Source organism: Nomascus leucogenys, chromosome 20 (assembly GCF_006542625.1).
Source record: "Nomascus leucogenys isolate Asia chromosome 20, Asia_NLE_v1, whole genome shotgun sequence".
Classification (NCBI taxonomy): Eukaryota; Metazoa; Chordata; class Mammalia; order Primates; family Hylobatidae; genus Nomascus; species Nomascus leucogenys.
In genome coordinates, this window is record NC_044400.1 from 36,066,030 (window position 1) to 36,087,112 (window position 21,083).

The 21,083-nt window shown below is 49.7% G+C and overlaps 1 protein-coding gene across 3 annotated transcripts; it reads left to right on the forward strand.

The window, feature by feature from the left end:
- Positions 1–1,428: 1,428 nt before the first annotated feature.
- LOC100600217 (cryptic protein) lies at positions 1,429–8,830 on the forward strand. 3 transcript variants are annotated; one of them, XM_003278151.4, is made up of 6 exons: positions 1,429–1,838; positions 2,144–2,193; positions 2,288–2,461; positions 3,116–3,230; positions 3,411–3,520; positions 7,925–8,827. In XM_003278151.4, the coding sequence occupies exons 1-6, from the start codon at positions 1,816–1,818 to the stop codon at positions 8,122–8,124; spliced, it is 672 nt and encodes a 223-aa protein (XP_003278199.2). In that variant the 5' UTR covers positions 1,429–1,815; the 3' UTR covers positions 8,125–8,827. The 3 variants fall into 3 exon arrangements, with proteins under 3 accessions (XP_003278199.2, XP_012353303.2, XP_004091673.2); XM_012497849.2 differs by lacking the exon at positions 3,116–3,230 and having other exon boundaries at positions 7,925–8,830; XM_004091625.3 differs by lacking the exons at positions 3,116–3,230; positions 3,411–3,520 and having other exon boundaries at positions 7,925–8,830.
- Positions 8,831–21,083: the final 12,253 nt, after the last annotated feature.

Consider the following 21,083-nt stretch of genomic DNA (forward strand, 5'->3'; position numbering starts at 1 on the left):
GGTGGTGGGCGCCTGTAGTCCCAGCTACTTGGGAGGCTGAGGCAGGAGAATGGTGTGAACCCAGGAGGCGGAGGTTGCAGCAAGCTGAGATCGCACCACTGCACTCCAGCCTGGGCCACAGAGCAAGACTCCATCTCAAAAAAAAAAAAAAAAAAAAGTGTGTTTTTCACCGGGCATGGTGGGTTTGTGCCTGTAATCCCAGCACTTTGGGAGGCAGAGGCAGGAGGATCGCTTAAGGCCAGAAGTTAGAGGACAGCCTGGGCAACATAGCAAGACCCTATCTCTACAAAATAAAAAAAAATATTAGCTGGGCATAGGGGCAGGAGCCTGTAGTCCTAGCCACTCAGAGGCTGGGGTGGGAGGATCACTGGAGCCCAGAAGTTCGAGGATGTGGTGAGCTATGATCGCCCACTGCACTCCAGCCTGGCTGACAGAGTGACACTTTGCCTCTAAAAAACAAAATTAACAAGGTGTTTGTCTCATGACTCCACTTACAGATGCTTGATGAAGTCCTGGGGCACCTTCCTCCATGTGCTCTGCCCACTCAGGTCTGCTGGCCTTGACCTGGTCCTCACAGCCCACAGGACCCATTGCTGGGAGGCCCCCAGGGTAGCGTGGTCCTCCAATTTCCTATTGCTTTATTTAACAGCCTCTTTAATAAACCTCACATGTAAAGATGTAAGAAATTAAATCACCATTAAAGACTATTTCAGCCTTGGAGGAAGAATACTATTTTTAGAAATGAGTTTTTATATTAAAATCACAGAACAATTTGCAACACTGGGTTGCAAAGTGTCTTCTTTAGTGCTGATAGAAGGGGCTCAGTCCCTATTCTGGTAGTTAGAAAAACAGATTTAGAAGGTGCTAGAAAATACCCCAAATCACTCCCTCCTTGGGTTCCGTTTGGATTCAGCAGGCTCCTCTGGCGATGGGCGGGCGCTGCAGTTGCGCCTGTGCTCCCAAGGGCTCCCTGTAGTTGCCTTAAATACCTGTGGGTATCTCCTCATCATATCTGTGCTGTTCATGTTTTTCAGAGATCTAACTGCCAAGGGACTTAAACTCTCTAAGCCTCCCTTTCTGTGTTTTCACCTGCGGGATAATAATAGTGCCTACCCTAAAGGGTCCTATAGTAAATGGGGGCAGTGCCCCTCCCCCACTTGCTGGGCACAGAGAAGAGGCTCCATCTGCAGAGTGAGGGGGCCTCTTTTAAAGCAGGGGTGACATGCTTTCCTTTATCCTCGTGTTCCCCACTTAGGGCGGCTGGGACCCCAGGCTGTTGCCTGTGCCCCACACAGCAGCTCCCTCTCCCGCCGGGCCCCTCACCATCTCCCAGTACAAGTAGTATGCAATAGAAAATCTCCACCTTCCTGTGAAAGCTTTTTGTTCATGTTGGGTTTTTTTTTGTTTTTTTTTTTTTTTTCAGTGAGAAAATGGCTCGTCACCTTGGATACCAATGTTTTACATCAGGGATTGGTCACTCCTGCTGCTGTCAGCACTGTAAACACTGCTGGGGGGAGTCAGCCCAAGTCCCCACCCCCCAGCCAGGTCTCATAGAGGGAATTGTTCTTCAGGCTCGGAGGGGCCTGCCTGTCACCTCACCCCCAACCCTAGCTCAGGGGCTGCAGAACTCAAGATACCATCCCCCGTTTCTCCTGGCTGAGGAAGAGAAGGGAACATCCACATCTTCTGTACTCGTCCATTCTGTGTCCCCGGGGCCTGGAGTAAAGACACCTTCAAATGCAGAGACTCTTCAGATTCAGCTTTCCTGGAAACTGAACTTCAATGCAGTAAGAGAAGGAGACTCTCAAACCAAAAATGACCTGGAGGCACCATGTCAGGTAAGGACAGAGGTCATGAGATCTTAGAGCCAAGAAGGGGTCTTAAGAGCCTCAGAATAAATCGTAGTGCATGAGCCACTGTTCATTAAAGGAGGTGTACACTTTCTGTCTCAAAATCTTTCTAAGCCATAGCAAAATTAACAAAAACCTACAAGTTACAAAATGATTGCCTTATTCATTATAATTATTTTACACAATTTAATATTTATATATAATGATGGCATTGTATTTTTATGTATATGTGAATTTCTGCTTATCCTTTTAAAGATATTTTCAACTTCAGTGATTTTCTTTAAATATTCTAGGCTTCTGTTTACGGTCAGTTTGGCATTACAGATCATCAATTTGGGAAACAGTAAGAAACATTTTATTCATAATTTCAGTTTTAATTGCATAAAATATTTGTTTCTTAATCATTATCAGTCTCACATTTTCAATATTTTTTAAAGGCTATCAAAGAGAGAAACATAATGGCGATAGAGAGGAAGTCACCAAGGTTGCCACTCAGAAGCACCAACAGTCACCGCTCAACCGGACCTCCAGTCATTTGGGAGAGGTGACTGGGAGCGCCGAGGGCTGGGGGCCGGAGGAGCCGCTCCCCTACTCCCGGGCTTTCGGAGAGGGTAAGTTGCGGCGCTGCCCACAAAATCCGGGGCGTCATCTCAGTCTGCGGACTCAGAGTTTAGGATCTGAGAATATGTAGGATAAATTCAGGATAAAATCCAAGGAGAGCATTTTGTTATCTTCAAATGATGATGCACTTATAAAGCTATAAAGCTAGAGACAATTCCTAGTGAGGTGCTAAACAGTTTTACTCTTTCATTGGTAAAACGTATTTGCTCTTCAATGGTTATTTTGCTGCAGATCTAGAGAACTGTGATTTAAATGTGTTGAAAATAAATATCCCAAGCCAAGATAACAGCGGACTCTTGCTTGGCTTATCCCAGACACCGCGTCCCCAGGAGGCCCCTCGCCGGTGGGTTTGGCGTCATCACACCCGTGGGTGGTCCCGCCCAGGAGGCCTGTGCTTGATCACTGTCAGGTGAAGCCACAGCCAGAGGTTAACATGTGAAAGGAAGGGAGAGAGCAAGCCCAGCTTGTAGGCCGCACCCCTGGTAGTTTGTTTCACATCCCTAACAAGCAGGGTTTACCTGAGCAAACACACTTGGCTGGGAGCTGATTTTACTGCCTCCCCGGGGCGGCCACGTTCGGCCCCGCCCCTGCGGGGAGGGCCACGAGCCGCGGGGCGCAGGGCTGACGCCCGGGTGACCCCGCAGGTGCGTCCGCGAGGCCCCGCTGCTGCCGGAACGGCGGTACCTGCGTGCTGGGCAGCTTCTGCGTGTGCCCGGCCCACTTCACCGGCCGCTACTGCGAGCATGACCAGAGGCGCAGGTGGGCACAGGGGTGCGCGGGGTGGGGAGGGGGGTGGGTGCCGGGTGAGGGACGTGCGGGTCTGGGGGCGCTGGAGTGGGCGTCAGGAGAGGGACGGCGCGGGTCTTGGGGGGCGCGGGAGTTGGCGCCGGGGGAGGGATGCGCGGGCCACCGCATTGATGCAGGTCCCCGTCTTCTCAGTGAATGCGGCGCCCTGGAGCACGGAGCCTGGACCCTCCGCGGCTGCCACCTGTGCAGGTGCATCTTCGGGGCCCTGCACTGCCTCGCCCTCCAGATGCCTGGCCGCTGTGGTAAGAGGCCCTGTGATTCGGTCCCCAGCTCACCCCCGCACGCGGTTGCGCCTTCCTTGCAGCTCACCCTCCATACTGATCCACAGTGCATCTTCCAGTGCCAGGCCACATAGCATTTAGCAAACTAGATCGATTCATGATTGAAGAAAGTCGCATTCATTGGGAATCATATAGTGAATTAAATTTTGTTTTGAAGTTCTCATATCCAGATTGCTGAGTTTAAAAATGATTTCCAAACAATGTCCTCACGTGTCCGTTTCAGTGAGCGGAATTTCAGGAGATAACCAGCTGGTAATCGGAGAGGAAGCTGGGAGACAAGTTAGCTGCATAAATCTCAGGTGGTTTCCCTGCACTAGGCCAGCACCATCTGCTCAGCTGTGGGACCAGCAGGGACACAGGCAGGCACGGCATTTCCCTCTGGAATCCTGTGCCTTCTCTCCTCTCCTCTTTGGTGAGCACTGGCTGGGGCTAGCAATGGAGGGCACAGCTAGCGAAGGCCCAGCCTCTGGGCCCTAGCCCCAGCTCTGCCCTCTCCCAGGCCTGGGTGGTCTGGTGGTGCAGTGTCCAGAGGCACACCTGATGAAGCCAAGGCCCCTGAGCCACTCTCCTGCCCCCTCCCTCCACTTCAGTCAGCCCTAGGCACCTCCATCTGTCAAAAGGCAACCCCACTTCCCACCTGTCGCTCTCAGGCTGTCCTGCTAGGGCTGCGTGGAGGGCAGCACCAATGGCCCAAAGATCTTCAACCCGGCCCCCCCAGCCTCCCTCTTGCTCTTGGAGGCCCACAGTGGAGGAGTACACAATGCATGCTTAGCTCTCCTTCACCTTCCTGTCCTCTCTTCTCTCCCTGGTAGGACCAGCAGTCAAGGGACACTCTTAATAGAGGCACAGCCACCAACCCCACTTCCCACCCTGCTCCCTTCTTCTCAGCTAGCTCTGCATGGTGCCAGCAGGGAAGAGCACTCCCCCCGTGCAGACCACATTTTCCCAAAGCACCCCCTCTTCAATGTGTGCTCCTTTTGCTGGGCTTCTGCGTCTGAAGTCACCAGCTGCTCCTCTATGCCCCAGAGACAGGACACAGATTTCATGGACAGGCATCAGAATCGCAGAGGGTGCTTGTGTGGTCCTCACAGATGAAGTCAGTTCCCATCTGCCATTAGGCCGCCCCAGCAGGAATGTGGGGAAGGGACTAGCTGTGATGACTTCCAGGATATCTGGTCACGATTTTACATTCTTGGAAACATCCAGTGCTGGGACTGCTATTTGCCAAGGACAATGATAATGGCTCTGAAAATGTGACCTCTGTTCATCAAAGCTGGACAAATAGTGCAGTCGTCCTTCAGAGTCATCTGTCAGGTGCACAGAGGGCAGTAACACCTTTGTGTTCTTTTACCCATTCATCCTGCTTCAAGGCAAGTTACAGTGATGCTGGTGATGGCTGTGCTGATGGTGGTTATGATGACTTGAAGTTGACAACAGTGATGATAGACGGAACATCCTCCATGGCAGGTGCCATTGCAGTAGGGCAAGCTCTTCTGGGTGTTACCACATGAGAGGAGCCCTCAGTGTATTTCAGGCACTTTATATACCCATTATCCCATTTAACTCTTATGAAAGCCAATGAAGTAGGTACACCTTTTACATTTGGGGAAGCTGAGACACAGAGAGATCAACTCCTGCAGATAGTAAACAGGATCTGATTCTTAACCTTGTGCCATTCTTGTACTCTTTTTTTTTTTTTTTTTTTTTGAGATGGAGTCTCGCTGTCACCCAGGCTGGAGTGCAGTGGTGCAATCTTGGCTCACTGCAAGCTCCACCTCCAGGGTTCATGCCATTCTCCTGCCTCAGCTTCCTGAGTAGCTGGGACTACAGGCGCCCACCACCACGCCCGGCTAATTTTTTTATTTTTTATTTTTGGTAGAGATGGGGTCTAACCGTGTTAGCCAGAATAGGCTCGATCTCCTGACCTTGTGATCCGCCCACCTCGGCCTCTCAAAGTGCTGGGATTACAGGCGTGAGCCACCGTTCCCGGCCCATTCTTGTACTCTTTCTATACGAGTAATTATCAATATGACTGGGTACAGTGGCTCATGCCTATAATCCCAGCACTCTGGGAGGCTTAGATGGGAGGATTGCTTGAGGCCAGGAGTTTGAGAACAGCCTGGGCAATATAGCAAGAACTGTCTCTACAAAAAATTAGCCAGGTGTGGTGACGAGCACCTGTGGTCCCAACTACTTGGGAGGCTGAGAGACAGAAGGATCACTTGAGCCTAGGAGTGTGAGGTTACAGTGAGCTATGATTGCACCACTGCACTCCAACCTGGGTGACAGAGCGAGATTCTGTCTCTTAAAAAGAAAAGAAAGAATAAATATTAAACAAACGAAGATTTTTTTATAGTGTTGTATAGAATATAGGAAATTTGGTCATGTTTCAAAGCCAACAGCACAGTAATAGGTAAGTAAATGTTTTAAATGCTTTAATGGGAGATTATGATGGTTTTGAAGAGTATGTGGAAGATAGAATGTTGCCACAAAAGCATGGCCCCCTGGCTGCTGCAGGGACTCTCTGTCTGGGGATCTCCAAGAGCCCTCCTTGTTCTGTCTGGTGCTCTGCGGGTCCAAGAATGAAAAGCTTCCATGTAGCAGGGACTTTTGCGCAGTCCTGAGCTAGCCAGGATCTCCTTGTTAGTCTAAGGCGGTGGTTCTTTCTACTGTGGCCCTAAAGCATCAAGTATCAGTTTTCACAAGCATCAAGAGACAAATTTACTACTCTAAAATTCAGAGTCTATGGAATGACGCAGTGATGTAGCCAACTCAGGTGTCTTCAGAGATGGGCAGGTAACACGGAAGTGAGATGGGGCCAGGTGAAGACTCACCTCACTGCCGCAAACTAATTTTTAAAAATGCAATTCTGGCAAAAACCCACCAACCAACCAACAAGCAAACAAACATCTGTGGGCCAGACCCAGTCTACAGACCTCTGGGATGCCATTGGAATGGCTCTCGCAGGTCCTGGCACCTGCTGGCTCTGAACCTGTAAGCATGCACCCTCTGTCCAGCCCTCCTGTTTCCTTCCCTCAGGGGAAGGCCAGCACGGACCCAGTACTGCTGACCCCTTTCTCACCTGAATAGCTTCACATGCTGTGAGCGCCTGTCTTAGCATCAGCTTCTCTGGAGCCTCGTCTGAGCCTAGATGTTAGCATTCCTGTTTGGGGATTCTGGCACCCCTGGAACAATCCTCTCTCCCAAGGTGGGGTGCTATGGGGAGGTGGCACCCAAGCCTGGAGTGAGCCTGACCTGGCCAATGCCACCACAGCCCACCTGTGGACAGGTGTAGAGTGGTTCTTGCTGCAGGTGCTCGTCTGCATCATTCGTTGTTAATTTCCAGTTTCATGCTCACGCCAGGTTCCCAAGTCCAGAGGACATCTGCTGGAGGTATAGTAGAGGGCGGGGCAGGCCTGGTCAGGGGGCAGGGAGGTGGCTGGCCTTTGCTCAGTGGCCCCGGGGAGAGGATCCCTGTAGTTGGGCATGCTCTTCTACCAGCCTGACCCCACTCCAAGCCAGGCCTGGACTCGCTTGTGAGAATGTTCTAGTGGTGCTGGCTGCCATGCCTGCAAAGTTGTCCGCTTCACATGGCAATCACCACCCAGGGCATTAGCCAAGACCCTGCCCAGCCTCACCACTCCAGAGATTCCCATTCCGCTGTTCTGGGCTGGGGTCCCAGCTACACAGAGACCAAGGCTCAGGGACCCTCAGGGTTCAGCATGAATGAAGCCTGCTGTGAGGGGTGGGGAGGGGACACAGGGACTAGGCGTTCAGGCATGGCCTCCCGTGACCAGCGATGTGGGCGAGGGGGCCGGCAGGTGATTCCCATGGGGCGCGGCGCCACTCACAGGGCTAGGCCTCCTCAGAACAGCAGCCAGACTTTGGATGGCTGCACCCTCCTGCTCCATCAGCTGTCCCTCGTCAAAGAAATATTTCGAGCACTCATGTGGGGAAAAGTGGAACCTTTATTGCAGCAGATGGAGGCGAGCTGATTTATACTATAGCACTGTTTTAAAGCGGGTCTATGTGCCCCATCGCTCAATGACCTGGAGCGGGACTCCCTGAAAGGTCACGGGCCAAATAAAAAAGACGGAAGGGCTGTTCTTCGTTCCCCTTTAAACACAGTACTGTAATGCTCCTTCAGCTCTCCGAGTTCTACAAACATTTAGAGGCTTCCCTCTGTGCAGCCGGCCGGGACTGGCCGCCGCATACCTCACCCTTCAGCGCGTCCCAGGGGCAGAGCCTAGTGAGGGAGCAGGAGAAAAGGGCCTGCAGAAGGCAGAGAGCAGGGGTTTCTATTGCACTCTCAAACCGAGGCGGAACACTTTATCTCATATATCTCCGGTTTCTCTGTTTTTCCAGACCCGAAAGACTTCCTGGCCTCCCACGCTCACGGGCCGAGCGCCGGGGGCGCGCCCAGCCTGCTACTCTTGCTGCCCTGCGCGCTCCTGCACCGCCTCCTGCGCCCGGATGCGCCAGCGCACCCTGGGTCCCTCGTCCCTTCCGTCCTCCAGCGGGAGCGGCGCCCCTGCAGAAGGCCGGGACTTGGGCATCGCCTTTAATTTTCTATGTTGTAAATAATAGATGTGTTTAGTTTACCATAAGCTGAAGCACTGGGTGAATATTTTTATTGGGTAATAAATATTTTCAGGAAAGCGCCTTTGGCTCCAGATCCTTGGGAGAAGGACACGTGTGTCCCCAGCACCGCTGTGACCGGTAGGTACAGACAGCAGAACAACAGCGAGAAGGAGCCAAAGCTGGAGCCAGAAAGCCTGGCATCGCCACCTTCCCCCGACAGTTAGCACCTTCTTTTCACAACATCTCCCTTGAGGGGGTAGCGTCTGCTGTGGAACCCACCGCAAGGCAAGGCAGGCAGGCAGAGTTCAGCCTGAAGAGCCCCAGGCCAGCCGCCTCCGTCTCCGGAGCACCGCTTCTCAGGCCGCTTCCCAGTCTGAGGAGGCTGTCGTGTCCACAACCAGTCCAGGGGGATGGGCGCCGCTAGCTGAGGACGCCAGACCCGGAGACACCACACAGGCTTGGCCATGCGGAATGTGCCCCCAAGAGCACACACTTCGGGTAGAGGACACTTGCATTGAGCTCTTCAGCTTTTCAAATCCACTGTAGTTCATAAGCCTGTGTGACACAATTTTACATTTTATATTGTCAATTAGTTTATTGGCATTTTCAATCTTTTCAACTATTGGCTATGAAAATATGAATTTAACGTAACATTCAAATGAGTATTAAAGAAAAAGTAGGACTTCATTAGAGGGCTGGCTTGGAGTTCACTGGTTCATGAGAAAAATAATTATTCAAGTTTTGAGACATAAATATTTCTAGGCATTAATATTTTTTGAGACCCGGCACGGGGGCTCACGCCTGTAATCTCAGCACTTTGGTAGGCCAAGGCGGGCGGATCACGACGTCAGGAGATCGAGACCATCCTGGCTAACACCGTAAAACCCCGTCTCTACTAAAAATACCAAAAAAAAAAAAAAAATTAGTTGGACATGGTGGCAGGCGCCTGTAGTCCTGGCTACTTGGGAGGCTGAGGCAGGAGAATGGTGTGAGTGAACCCGGGAAGTGCAGCTCGCAGTGAGCCGAGATTGCGCCACTGCACTCCAGCCTGGGCGACAGAGCGAGACTCCGTCTCAAAAATATATATATATTTATACCAAAGTTGTCTTAAGGTAGTTTCAAGTGCGTTCTGAGCAGTGCCTTTTATTTCAGTTTATTGTAGGAATAAACAAGTGATGAACTTTGCAAATTAGTCTAAGAGCTTGATGAATATGTATATGCTATTCATAAAATCTGTGTTTACAGAATGCCTATTTTCTACAACATTGGCAGGCAAAAAAAGACACTGCCTTATTTTCAGTAGGTGCACTTAAGAAATGGAACTTGAGAGGTGACAGTTGTGGTTAAAAGGAAAACAGAACTGTTCAATATTAGTATGAATATCTAGGGTATAAATACGTATTAATTAGAAAATTAGAAATCAGGTTCTATGGATTTCTCTACTAGAATACTAGAATGGATCCTTCTAGTGGAATGATTCTTGATTATAAGCAAGAAAGCCAGAGTTACTATTTATCTGTCTACTAACTAACTGAGAAGCCTTTAATTACCGAGCTCTGAAAAGACAAGAAGAATTTGAAGATAAAAGGCATTTTCTTTTGGCAGTTCAGGGGTCCAGGGAGACAGTTAAAAATGGGAACTTCTCAGGAGAGAAAAGAGCAAGGCTGGACTCATGGCTGTTAGCTTCACATAAATGTGTCCCAGATCTTATCTGTCCCCTGCAGTTGAGGAGGACAGATAGAGAAATCCCCCAGGCCACTATCTGCCAGCACCCCTTGCTGGGAAGAGCCTGTTCACACCTCTGGGTTTGCTCACCCGGATGGAGGGAGGGCATCTCCCTTCCCAGAGCAGTCCCCTGCTGTGTCCATTCTGCAGTGTTTATAGAAGCTGCCCTTTCCTTGCCAGCTTAGCCCTGGCTCACTCATCCCCCACACATCCTAGAAGAGCAAAATCTATCCTCACATCCCCTCTCTGAGGGAGCCACTCACCAGGGACACTGAAAGAAGATGCAGGGGGTGCATAAGGACTTGTACCAGCACAGGGCTGGTATGTTCAGCCCGTTCCTGTGTCGGGGTTTAACTTCAGAGCCCCAGCGAATGCCTGCCTGCTGAGGGGCGCTCTTGTTCCTTTCAGCCACATCACAATTTCCCCACTCTAGCCTAGAACCAAATCGACTTTTCTGGCTGTGAGCGTTCAAAAGCAGCCTCTGGATATTTTCCCAGTTTCCGTTGTCTGCAAAGCCACTCTGGCACATACAGCCATACATCACACCACAAAAGTTTCTGGGAGTGACTTTTCCATGGAATTCAGTTTTGAGTATTTAAAATTAAATTTGATAAGCTTTCTATGCACAGGCACTTATCTCACTTGGACTGTCTGTTACGGGGAAAGGAAAACAAGGGGCTGTGCCTCCCATGGTTACAGCTGCTCGACTCACATTGATCTGGCCAGCACCTGGACCCCTTCAGAACCCCGACACCGTACTAAGGAAGTTTGTGGCCACAGAGCTAGCTGGATCCTCAGGAGCTGAGTGCTGCCAATTGAGTGGGGCCCTGGGCTGGGAAATGTCTGCAGCACTCCCACAGGGAAGGATGTGCTGCTCAGTGTGTAAGAACTGGCTCTCCAGAAACAAAACAGGTGCATCAGTATGCTGATATCACTTGTTGGTTTTTTTTTGTTTTTTTTTTTTTTTGAGATGCAATCTCACTCTGTCACCCAGGCTGGAAGTGCAGTGGTGCAATCTCAGCTCATTGCAAGCTCCACCTCCCGGGTTCACGCCATTCTCCTGCCTCAGCCTCCCAAGTAGCTGGGACTACAGGCACCCGCCACCATGCCTGGCTAATTTTGTGTATTTTTAGTAGAGATGGGGTTTCACCGTGTTAGCCAGGATGGTTTCGATCTCCTGACCTCGTGATCCACCTGCCTCGGCCTCCCAAAGTCCTGGGATGACAGACATAAGCCTCTGCACCCAGCTGATATCACTTTATTATAAGTTTTACTGATATAAAGTACATTATAGCACAGAATTTCAAGTAATAACAAAATATACAGTACTCTTTATTCCATACAACCTATATGCTTTTGTTGATTTTTATCAGATCTTCTATCTGTACTCAAACCTATGGCTGTGATGCAACCATGATTTGACAAGTGAGGTTGCATCCTAACTCACTGATTCTCCAACAAATTTATTGTCATGAAATCTGAAATGTGATCTACCGTAGAGCTATTTCTAATCCTTATACAAATTATGTTAATTACCTGAAACAGCTAAACTCCGGCACTATATATGTGAGAACGTTACTCGTTTGTTCACAAGTGGTTTATCTGCCGAATCAGTTCGTTTTCAAATGAGATACGTTTTAATCAGATATGGTAAGAATGCAGACCTGGAAATTATGTCAAGGAGGAAAAAGCGTGTAGACTTACTTAGAAACAGGAGGTGTGTCATGCAGGGACACATGGGGCAGCCCCAGAGTGGGCCGGAAGGCAGAGGGAGTGGGCACCGTGGGCAGGAGCCTGTACTGTGGCTTCTGTGGGAAGGAGTAGGTGAGGCAGGGGCAGATGGTGTAGGGTTGGCTAGTGAGTCCTTTCTGCAGGCTTCAGGGCACAGGGGCTATCCCTAGTTGCCTGGTACATTTTCCTCTTGCTCCCTTTGCTTCCTGACCAACCCTGGGGCCTCTCCATGTGGCCCTGTGTGGTGTGGGGTGGCCTGTCCTCCTGCCCTGTGAATATAACAAACTATCTTTTCATCATTTCCACGTCTTCATTCTTGTCCTACCTAAATAAAAATAAAACCCACATTTAAAAACAAGTAGGCAAGAGCTGTTCACACCATTAGAACCACCATGGACTAAGGAGCCACTGAGGCCTTGCTCCTGGGTTGTCCTTGCTAAAGCTCCCCTGATGCTGGTGGAGTGACTTTCTGTCTCGTTGGCGGGGCACAGCCCAGAGCCGAGACGAGGATGATGAGTAACAAGCATCTGCTCAGATCCAGCATTGTGCTCATTAGCCTGCTGCTGCCTCTGAGGTTTACTCTCTGCCGAGGACACCTCAGGAAACCTAGGGGGAAGTCTCATCACCACCCAGAAAATGCTCACTGGGTTCTAAACGGACACACCCTGCTTCAGAATCCGTCACTGAATCAATGACTTCATTTAATAATAAATCTCAGGCCGGGCACGGTGGCTCACGCCTGTAATCCCTGCACTTTGGGAGGCCGAGGCGGGTGGGTCACAAGGTCATGAGTTCGAGACCAGCCTGGCCAACCTGGTGAAACCCCGATTCTACTAAAAATACAAAAAAAAAAAAAAAAATCAGCCAGGTGTGGTGGCACATGCCTGTAATCTCAGCTACTCCGGAGGCTGAGGCAGGAGAATTGCTTGAACCAGGGAAACAGAGGTTGCCGTCAGCCAAGATTGCACCACTGCACTCCAGCCTGGACAACAGAGCTAGACTCCATCTCAAAAAACTAAGAATAAAAATAAAAAAAAATAGGCCAGGCACCATGGCTCACGCCTGTAATCCCAGCACTTTGGGAGGCCGAGGCGGGCGGATCACGAGGTCAAGAGATCGAGACCATCCTGGCTAACACGGTGAAACCCCGTCTCTACTAAAAATACAAAAATTAGCCAGGCGTGGTGGCAGGCGCCTGTAGTCCCAGCTACTCGGGAGGCTGAGGTGGGAGAACGGCGTGAACCCAGGAGGCGCAGCTTGCAGTGAGCCGAGCTTGGCCACTGAACTCCAACCAGCCTGGGCGACAGAGCAAGACTCTGTCTCAAAAATAATAATAATAATAATAAACGGGAAATTGGGGGACTGCAGTTTGGCCCCTTGATTCCAACCCCCAGGCACGTTCTCTGCTGTCTAGGAGAGACTATAAACCCCCACTACAAGTTTGATGTCAATTATCATTTTAACCCTTGTTCCTGAGCCTCCCTGTGTGGGGTGCTTACCAGGCCTGAGACTTCAGTCATCCCAGAGTCTTTGCTCCCTCAGACACTTTTGGCATCAAATGAAAACTTCCAGCCAGGTACAGTGGCTCACGCCTGTAATCCCCACACTTTGGGAGGCTGAGGCAGGAGGATCACTGAGCCCTGGAGGCAGAGGCTGCCGTGAACTATAATATGATGCCACCGCTGCACTCCAGCCTAAGCTACAGAGCAAGACCCTGTCTGAAAAATTTTTAAATTAAAATTAAATAATTTTTTTTTTTTAATAAAAGAAACTTCCACCACTGCGGCATCACTCCAGCCCCTCCCTCATTCTCATTGGTATTACAGGCAGCCTCAGTCAGCCCTCCCAGGATCTCAATAGCTCGAATGCAGGACAGGGTTCCTGCCTTCTGCAGTCAGACCTCGGTGTAGCCACATCCGCCCGGTGCTGCTGAGAAGCTCAGAAAAAAGGAGCCCACTGGGCAGAGCTGGGGGAATCTTCCTCCAAGTTTCACCATTTGGGGTCTAATATTTTGCTGTAAACAATGTTGCCAAGAATAGGAAATGCCGTTCTCCTGTGGAAAGTCTGTCTCTTTCACTCCTGCCCGCCATAATTCCTGTGTGGTGAGCAAGAAACACCATAATACGAAAATCGACATGAGGGTTTCTTTTCTTTTTTTTTTTTTTTTTTTTTTTTTTTGAGACGGAGTCTTGCTCTGTCGCCCAGGCTGGAGTGTAGTGGCACAATCTCGGCTCACTGCAAGCTCCGCCTCCCGGGTTCACGCCATTCTCCTGCCTCAGCCTCTCCGAGTAGCTGGGACTACAGGCGCCCGCCACCAGGCCTGGCTAATTTTTTGTATTTTTAGTAGAGACGGGGTTTCACCATGGTCTCGATTTCCTGACCTCGTGATCCGCCCGCCTCAGCCTCTCAAAGTGCTGGGATTACAAGCGTGAGCCACCGCGCCCGGCCTCATAAGGGTTTCTTAAGGGAAGAGCGTCAGGACTGCACATGGCCCTCTTCCTGCGTGGGGAGGCGCAGGCTGAGAAAAGCTCCGCAGGGGATGGGGGAGGGGGTGCCGCGCCCCTCCCGAGTCCACCCAGTCTACCCAGTCTACCCGTTGAAATTCTTGCTGTGCTCTGCACGCCTTTGCAAGGAAACCTGTCGAGGTTATCATTTTGAGTAAATATAAATATAAAATGAGGCCAGGCACAGTGGGTCACCCCTGTAATCTTAGCACTTTGAGAGGCCGAGGCAGGAGAATCACTTGAGCCCAGGAGTTTGAGACCAGCCTGGGCAACATAAAGAGATTCCTTCCTTACAAAAATGTTTAAAAATTAGCCAGGTGTGGTGGTGCACGTCTGTGGTCCCAGCTATTCGGGAGGCTGAAGAGGGAGGATCACTTGAGCCCAGTAAGTGGAGGCTGCAGGGAGCCGTGATCACACCACAGCACTCCAGCCTGCGAGACAGAATGAGACTCTGTCTCAGATACATGAATAAATAAAGACACAGATGGCCAGGTGCGGTGGCACTCACTCCTGTAATCCCAGCCCTTTGGGAGGCTGAGATAGGTAGATCACGAGGTCAGGAGTTCAAGACCATCCTGACCAACATGGTGAAACCCCATCTATACTAAAAATACAAACATTAGCTTGGTGTGGTGGCACATGCCTGTAATCCCAGCTACTTAGGAGACTGAGGCAGGAGAATCACTTGAACCTGGAAGGTGGAGGTTGCAGTGAGCAGAGATTGACCCACTGCACTCCAGCCTGGGCAACAGAGTAAGACTCTGTTAAAAAAAAAAAAAAAAAAAAAAAAACCTCAAACACATTATGGTTTGAGTTTCATTCTGGCTCATGTATATGTGTGAAATACATTGTATTTAAATAGAATTGTTTGCCCCAGAGAGACGCCTCACCCCTTTTGCCAAGTGAGGACACAGCCAGAAGGCATCATCTATGGAAGTGGGTCCTCACCAGACACCAAATCGGCCGGCACCTTGAAATTAGACTTCACTTCTCCAGAACTGTGAGAACTTTATTTCTGTTTTTTGTTTTGTTTTGTTTTTCCTTTTTTTTTTTTTTGAGACAGAGTCTCACTCTGTCGCCCGGGCTGGAGTGCAGTGGCGCAATCTCGGCTCACTGCAAGCTCCGCCTCCCAGGTTCATGCCATTCTCCTCCCTCAGCCTCCCGAGTAGCTGGGACTATAGGAGCCCACCACCACGCCCAGCTAATTTTTATATTTTTAGTAGAGACGGGGTTTCACTATGTTGGCCAGGCTGGTCTTAGACTCCTGACCTCGTGATCCACCCGCCTCAGCCTCCCAAAGTGCTGGGATTACAGGCGTGAGCCACCACGCCTGGCCATTTCTGTTCTTTACAAGCCATCCAGCCTATGGCATTTTATTATAGCAGCCCAAACAGACTAAGACATTACTTATGTTCCTTTTATCTGTTTCCCAATCTTGTAAATAAATAAAATAAATAAATAAAAATCAATATAACTCGATTTTTCACATTTAAAAAGCAGCATCTTCTGTAACATTTTCATGTTAGAACATGAAACATAGAACTATGTTTTTCTTACCATAGCATAAGTTTTTAAAATTGAAATTTTGGTGGTTGTGTTTATGGAAAGAAAAATTACCATAGGGAACAAAGAAAGAGCTCCTGGAAACTCTTCATTTTTAGGAGACGGGGTCTTGCTCTGTCACCCAGGGTGGAGTACAGTGGTGTGATCATAGCTCACTGCTGCCTCAAACTTCTGGGCTCAAGAGATTCTCCTGCCTCAGGCTCCGGAGAAGCTGGGATTACAGGTGCACACCACCATGGCTGGCTAATTTTTGTATTGTTATTATAGTAAAGACAGGATTTCACCATGTTGGCCAGGCTGGTCTCCAACTCCTGGGCTCAAGTGATCCACCCGCCTCGGCTTCCCAAAGTACTAGAATTACAGGCATGAGCCACCAAGCCTGGCCACTTTTTTTAGTTTTTAGTTGTATATTTTGTAGCAATGAGATCTCGCTCTGTTGCTCAGGCTTGTTTCAAACTCCAGGCCTCAAGCAAGCCTCCTGCCTCGTCCTTCCCAAGTGTTAGGATTATAGGCAGGAGCTATTCATTTTTAACATGAAGATCTCATGACATGGTTGTATTGAGTGGAGGAGTGGAAGGAAAAGGTTGTCTCTTCCACCCTATTCCATGAGACCTGAGACTAATCGGCTCCTCACCCAGCCCAGGTGTGTGGGACTCTGACTTTTCATCCCAGAGTCTTGGGGCCTTCCCTTCCTTCTGCATCAGTTTCACTGTCCAGGGGACCAGTCAGCTACAAGCTGCCCAGCTGAAAGCCCGGGTTAAACTGCCTCTGTGTGCAATGGCCCACATCCTCAGCACTGAGGCACAAATAAGACCTCAGCACCCTGTGGCCTTGATGCCTGGATGTCAGGGCTCAAGGCTGACATACCATTCACAGCCTGAGGTTCCTTCTGGGTCCCACACACCCACCCCAGCCACCCCTCCTCCAGCCACATCTGTGCCTCCCCAGTAACTCTATCACCTGCATTTGTGTTGCAGATTCTGGGATTCACCCCTGGGAAGGCTGTGACCGTGACCTGACCATGACCAGAAGGCCAAAGGCCGAGCCTCTGAGAAGCTGAAGCTTCAATCAGACACTTGGCTGAAGGACAGCAACTGCCATGCAGCTCCTCCCTGAACACCTGTCTCTCAAATCAGCTAATTTAGTGATTTGGTTTCCAAATGGTATAGATTTAGAATTCGCTTTGGTGATATTTAGTTTCCAAATGGTATAGATTTCGAATTCGCTTTGGTGATATTTTTTGCATTTTATGTTGTTTTTATATACAACGAAAATTACGAGTTGTTTAAAAATATTTTTACATAAAATGAAGCAAATATGTAGAAGAGAATCCAAAACAAAGATAGCTGTTAATAAATTATTGCAAGGCAATCCACCCTTGTGATTACCACCAAGGCCCCTCTGCCTCTCATTCACACAACCCTCATTTATTCTTTTTTTTTTTTAAGATGGAGTCTGGCTCTGTCGCCTAGGCCGGAGTGCAGTGGCATGATCTTGGCTCATTGCCACCTCTACCTCCCAGGTTCAACCGATTCTCCTGCCTCAGCCTCCTGAGCAGCTGGGACTGCAGGCACCCGCCACCATGCCCTGCTAATTTTTTGTATTTTTAGTAGAGATGAGGTTTCACGATTTTAGCAAAGATGGTCTCAATCTCCTGACCTCATGATCTGCCCACCTTGGCCTCCCAAAGTGCTGGGCTTACAGGCGTGAGCCAACATGCCGGGCCCCCTCATTTAATCTTAGTTGAACAAAGTAACTGCAAATTTCGTATTCACTGTCTGGCCTTATGTCATTGTCTTTCTGGGCATTTCAGTGTTCTAATTTTGATCAACCCCCTTTAAAGAATCATGGGAACAATATCACCTGAGGTCTTAAGTGATTGGAATATCAGTGCTTTTTCTACCTGTAAGTCAGTTTCGCTAAGCATAAAATCCACGGCTCACAGTTCCTTTCCTTGAGGGTTTTTGTTTGTTTGTTTTTTGTTTTTTGAAAGAGTCTCACTCTGTCCCCCAGGCTGGAGTGCAGTGGTGGGATCTCGGCTCACTGCAACCTCCGCCTGCCAGGTTCAAGCAATTCTCCTGGCTCAGCCTCCTGGGTAGCTGGGACTTAACCTTTGCCTTCTGCCATGATTGTAAGTTTCCTGAGGCCTCCCCAGCCATGCTGAACTGTAAGTCAGTTAAACCTCTTTCCTTTATAAATTACCCAGTCTCGGGCATGTTTCTATTAGCAGTGTGAGAATGGACTAATACAAGCATCAATATTTTTCTGTCATTAAATTTTATATAAAATTTGTTTTTATGAGCTTATATAAAGCAGTATGATTTAAATAGCTTCTCCACAGGGCGCGGTGGCTCCCAGCTGCTCGGGAGGCTGAGGCAGGAGAATCACTTGAACCCAGGAGGCGGAGCTTGCAGTGAGCCGAGATCATGCCATCGCACTCCAGCCTGAGGGACAAAAGACTTCGTCTCAAAAAAAAAAAGTTAGTGCCATTGAAGAAAGGTTTTTATAAACGTTTCCAAGAAGAGGGGCCATGCCACACCGCACAGACCCCTGTGGGGAAGTGCCCGGTTTGGTCAGGAAGCCAAAGGAGTGAGGGGGAAGCCCAGCCCAGGAAGCGTTTCATGTGGTCTCCACGGCTTAGGATTGGCTCACTGGAATAACATCCGCAGGCTGTGGGCTATCGGAGTGGTCTCTAGTTGCCCTGGGGTGATTTAGGCCAAGGAAAATATTGGAAAATATTGGTGTGTGAGCATTAAACAAAGGTAATGTTTCAGAGATGGACTAGGGATCAGTTTGCATACGTAAGGTATGTTTGCAGCCAGATTGTTTATTATCTCCAGAAGTTTGCTAGCCCTGGGAGAAGCAGCCTCTCCTCAGCCAGCAAGGCCCCTCACCTCCTACAAGATGTCAAACTGTCCATAAAAATACTGAAAATAAAAAACATGATAAACATAGACTTGGACTGCACCATCAGCTCTCCTTGAGTCTCCAGCCTGCTGGCCTGCCTGCCAACCTCCATAATCTCATAAGCCAATTCCCTAAGATGAAAAGTCTCACTATATAATATATATACACATCCTATTAGTTCTGTTTCTCTGGAGAACTCCAACACAGCTCCACTCCTGGGCCTTGACTTCTGCTGTTTTTGCAAAGGTCTGCTGAGGTGCAGCCCAATTGTGAGCTCTGAGAAGGCCCTCCCAGCAGAGACCACTGTGCGTCCCAGATATGTGATGACCATTCTCATGGCAGGCTTCCCTCTAGAACCTGGCCTAGCAGATCTCTTTCTACATTTCCAATGTCTTCATGAAGTTTTTTTTTGTGTTTTTTTTTTTTTTTCTGAGATGGAGTCTCCGTCTGTCGCCCAGGCTGGAGTGCAGTGGCACGATCTCAGCTCACTGCAACCTCCGCCTCCCGGGTTCACGCCATTCTCCTGCCTCAGCCTCCCAAGTAGCTGGGACTACAGGTGCCCACCACCACACCTGGCTAATTCTTTGTATTTTTAGTAGAGATGGGGTTTCACCATGTTAGCCAGGATGGTCTCAATCTCCTGACCTTGTGATCTGCCCACCTGGGCCTCTCAAAGTGCTGGGATTACAGGTGTGAGCCACCACGACTGGCCGAAGATTTTTTTTAAATAATACAATCAACACTTTTATTGATTTCTGTATTTGTTTTAAGGAGGAGAGCTGACCCAAGTGACCGAGGCCACCCACAGCTGCTCTTTCCACTTGCCTTGGGAGCCTCAGCTGAAGATGTGGGAATGAAGTAGTCAGTGCATTTGTTTCCATGAAAACCCTCTTTGTGAGGCCACCTTGGCTGGCTGTGTCCCTTGGCTGAGTGTCCCTGCTCCTCTCGGGCACCCTCTCCCCACGGCTCCCACTTCACTGGTCCTTCAAGGCCTTGGGTGGCAAGAGCTCTGCTTCTGCTGCTTGTGCCAGGCCCCTGCCCTGGGCTTTCCTGGAGCCTTCAGCCCAAACATACCTGGGTGATTAGCACTTCTGTAAATAAATGCTCTACAAATTACCCTAACTAAAGTGGACCAGCTCCAAAGTCCACACTGTGACAGCCATACCTTTAAAGTAAAGACTGGCTTCCTCTTTCATCTGCATTTACCCTGTTTGCTCAAGGTAATGTGGTCTTTAATTCAAGATTACATTTTGCATATGTAATATTTTGACTTGGTTCTTTTCTGTAGTTTCTTTTTCTTGGGTCTTATTGCTAATAATATTTTTCTGTATCCAAAAAGATATTTATTGTGCTTATTAAATATGTTTGGTCTGTCTTTTCCAGCAACTCTACGTCCAGTAGTGGGTGCTGTGCAGCCTACTGTGTTTCAGTGGGCATTGGACTCTTAAGATAGGCAGCTGCTCCAGTGCACGTGTGTGCATTCCCTGGGCTTAGCAGCTCCTGGTCACCCTGTCTGCACTAGGAAGGCTCCCAATGAGTCAACGAGGAGGGTGGCCCCAGAGCAGAGAGTCCCGGCATGAAGCACCTCACTCACTCTCTCCTGCATCCTGCCACCCCACAAGCCACTCCTGCAGGCAGGCCTTCCGGTGAAAGCCCTGGAGGAGATGACAGTGGAAGGGGCCCATTTCCCTGGATAGCAACTGTCCCACCCAGCGGGGTTTCAGGAGGAGGATGGAGGGCATACAACACCGGTGACTGGTGGGGCCCTCACACTGGCTGACACAGCCACCTTGCAATCCTGGCACCTGAGCAGGACCAGGCAGCGTTTGTCATGGGGTGTGGGAGGCAAGCAACAAGAACCAAGTGTGAACAGCCTTCTTAAGTCCGGCTCTTGGCTGCCCCATCCTCCATCCCCAGCTCCAGCCACCCCGGGTAACTTCAGTTTCTCCAAGATTTTCTCACCAATTTTGGTTAGTTTCTGAAATGCACACTGCCTTCTCACCTCCACAGCTCACCCAGGGTCGATTTTGGAGAGGGAGCCAGTAGCCCGTGCAGCACAACACATGGAGGCCTAGAGCCCCTGACCATGGGTCTGGTGAAAACCGCACAGGGGCCACTCCCAGCCTTTCCGTAGCGCCACTCACTGGCCCTGGAGATCTGTTCTCTTCCCTGTTGTCAGTATTGTTGCCTGGGGTCCTCCCTTGCCACTGACCAGATAGAATCTGGCCACACTAGAGACAGGCCAGCCAGAGCCTCTCAAGGCAGTCTGGGGAGGTGAGACAGGGCCGGAGGCCTCTGGGAACAGCTGCACTCATGGGAAGCACAAGGTTTCTGAGCTCTCTCTGGAGATGTGGGTTTGAATCCCTGTTCCAGTATTTATTACCACGTGACCTTAGACAAGTTCCTAACAACGCTGGGCTTCGGGTTCCAGATCTATAAAAAGAGACTGAATGCGGCTTGCGGTGCTGAGGTGGGTTCCAGGCGCAGAAACCGACAGGCACAGAAACCAGCAG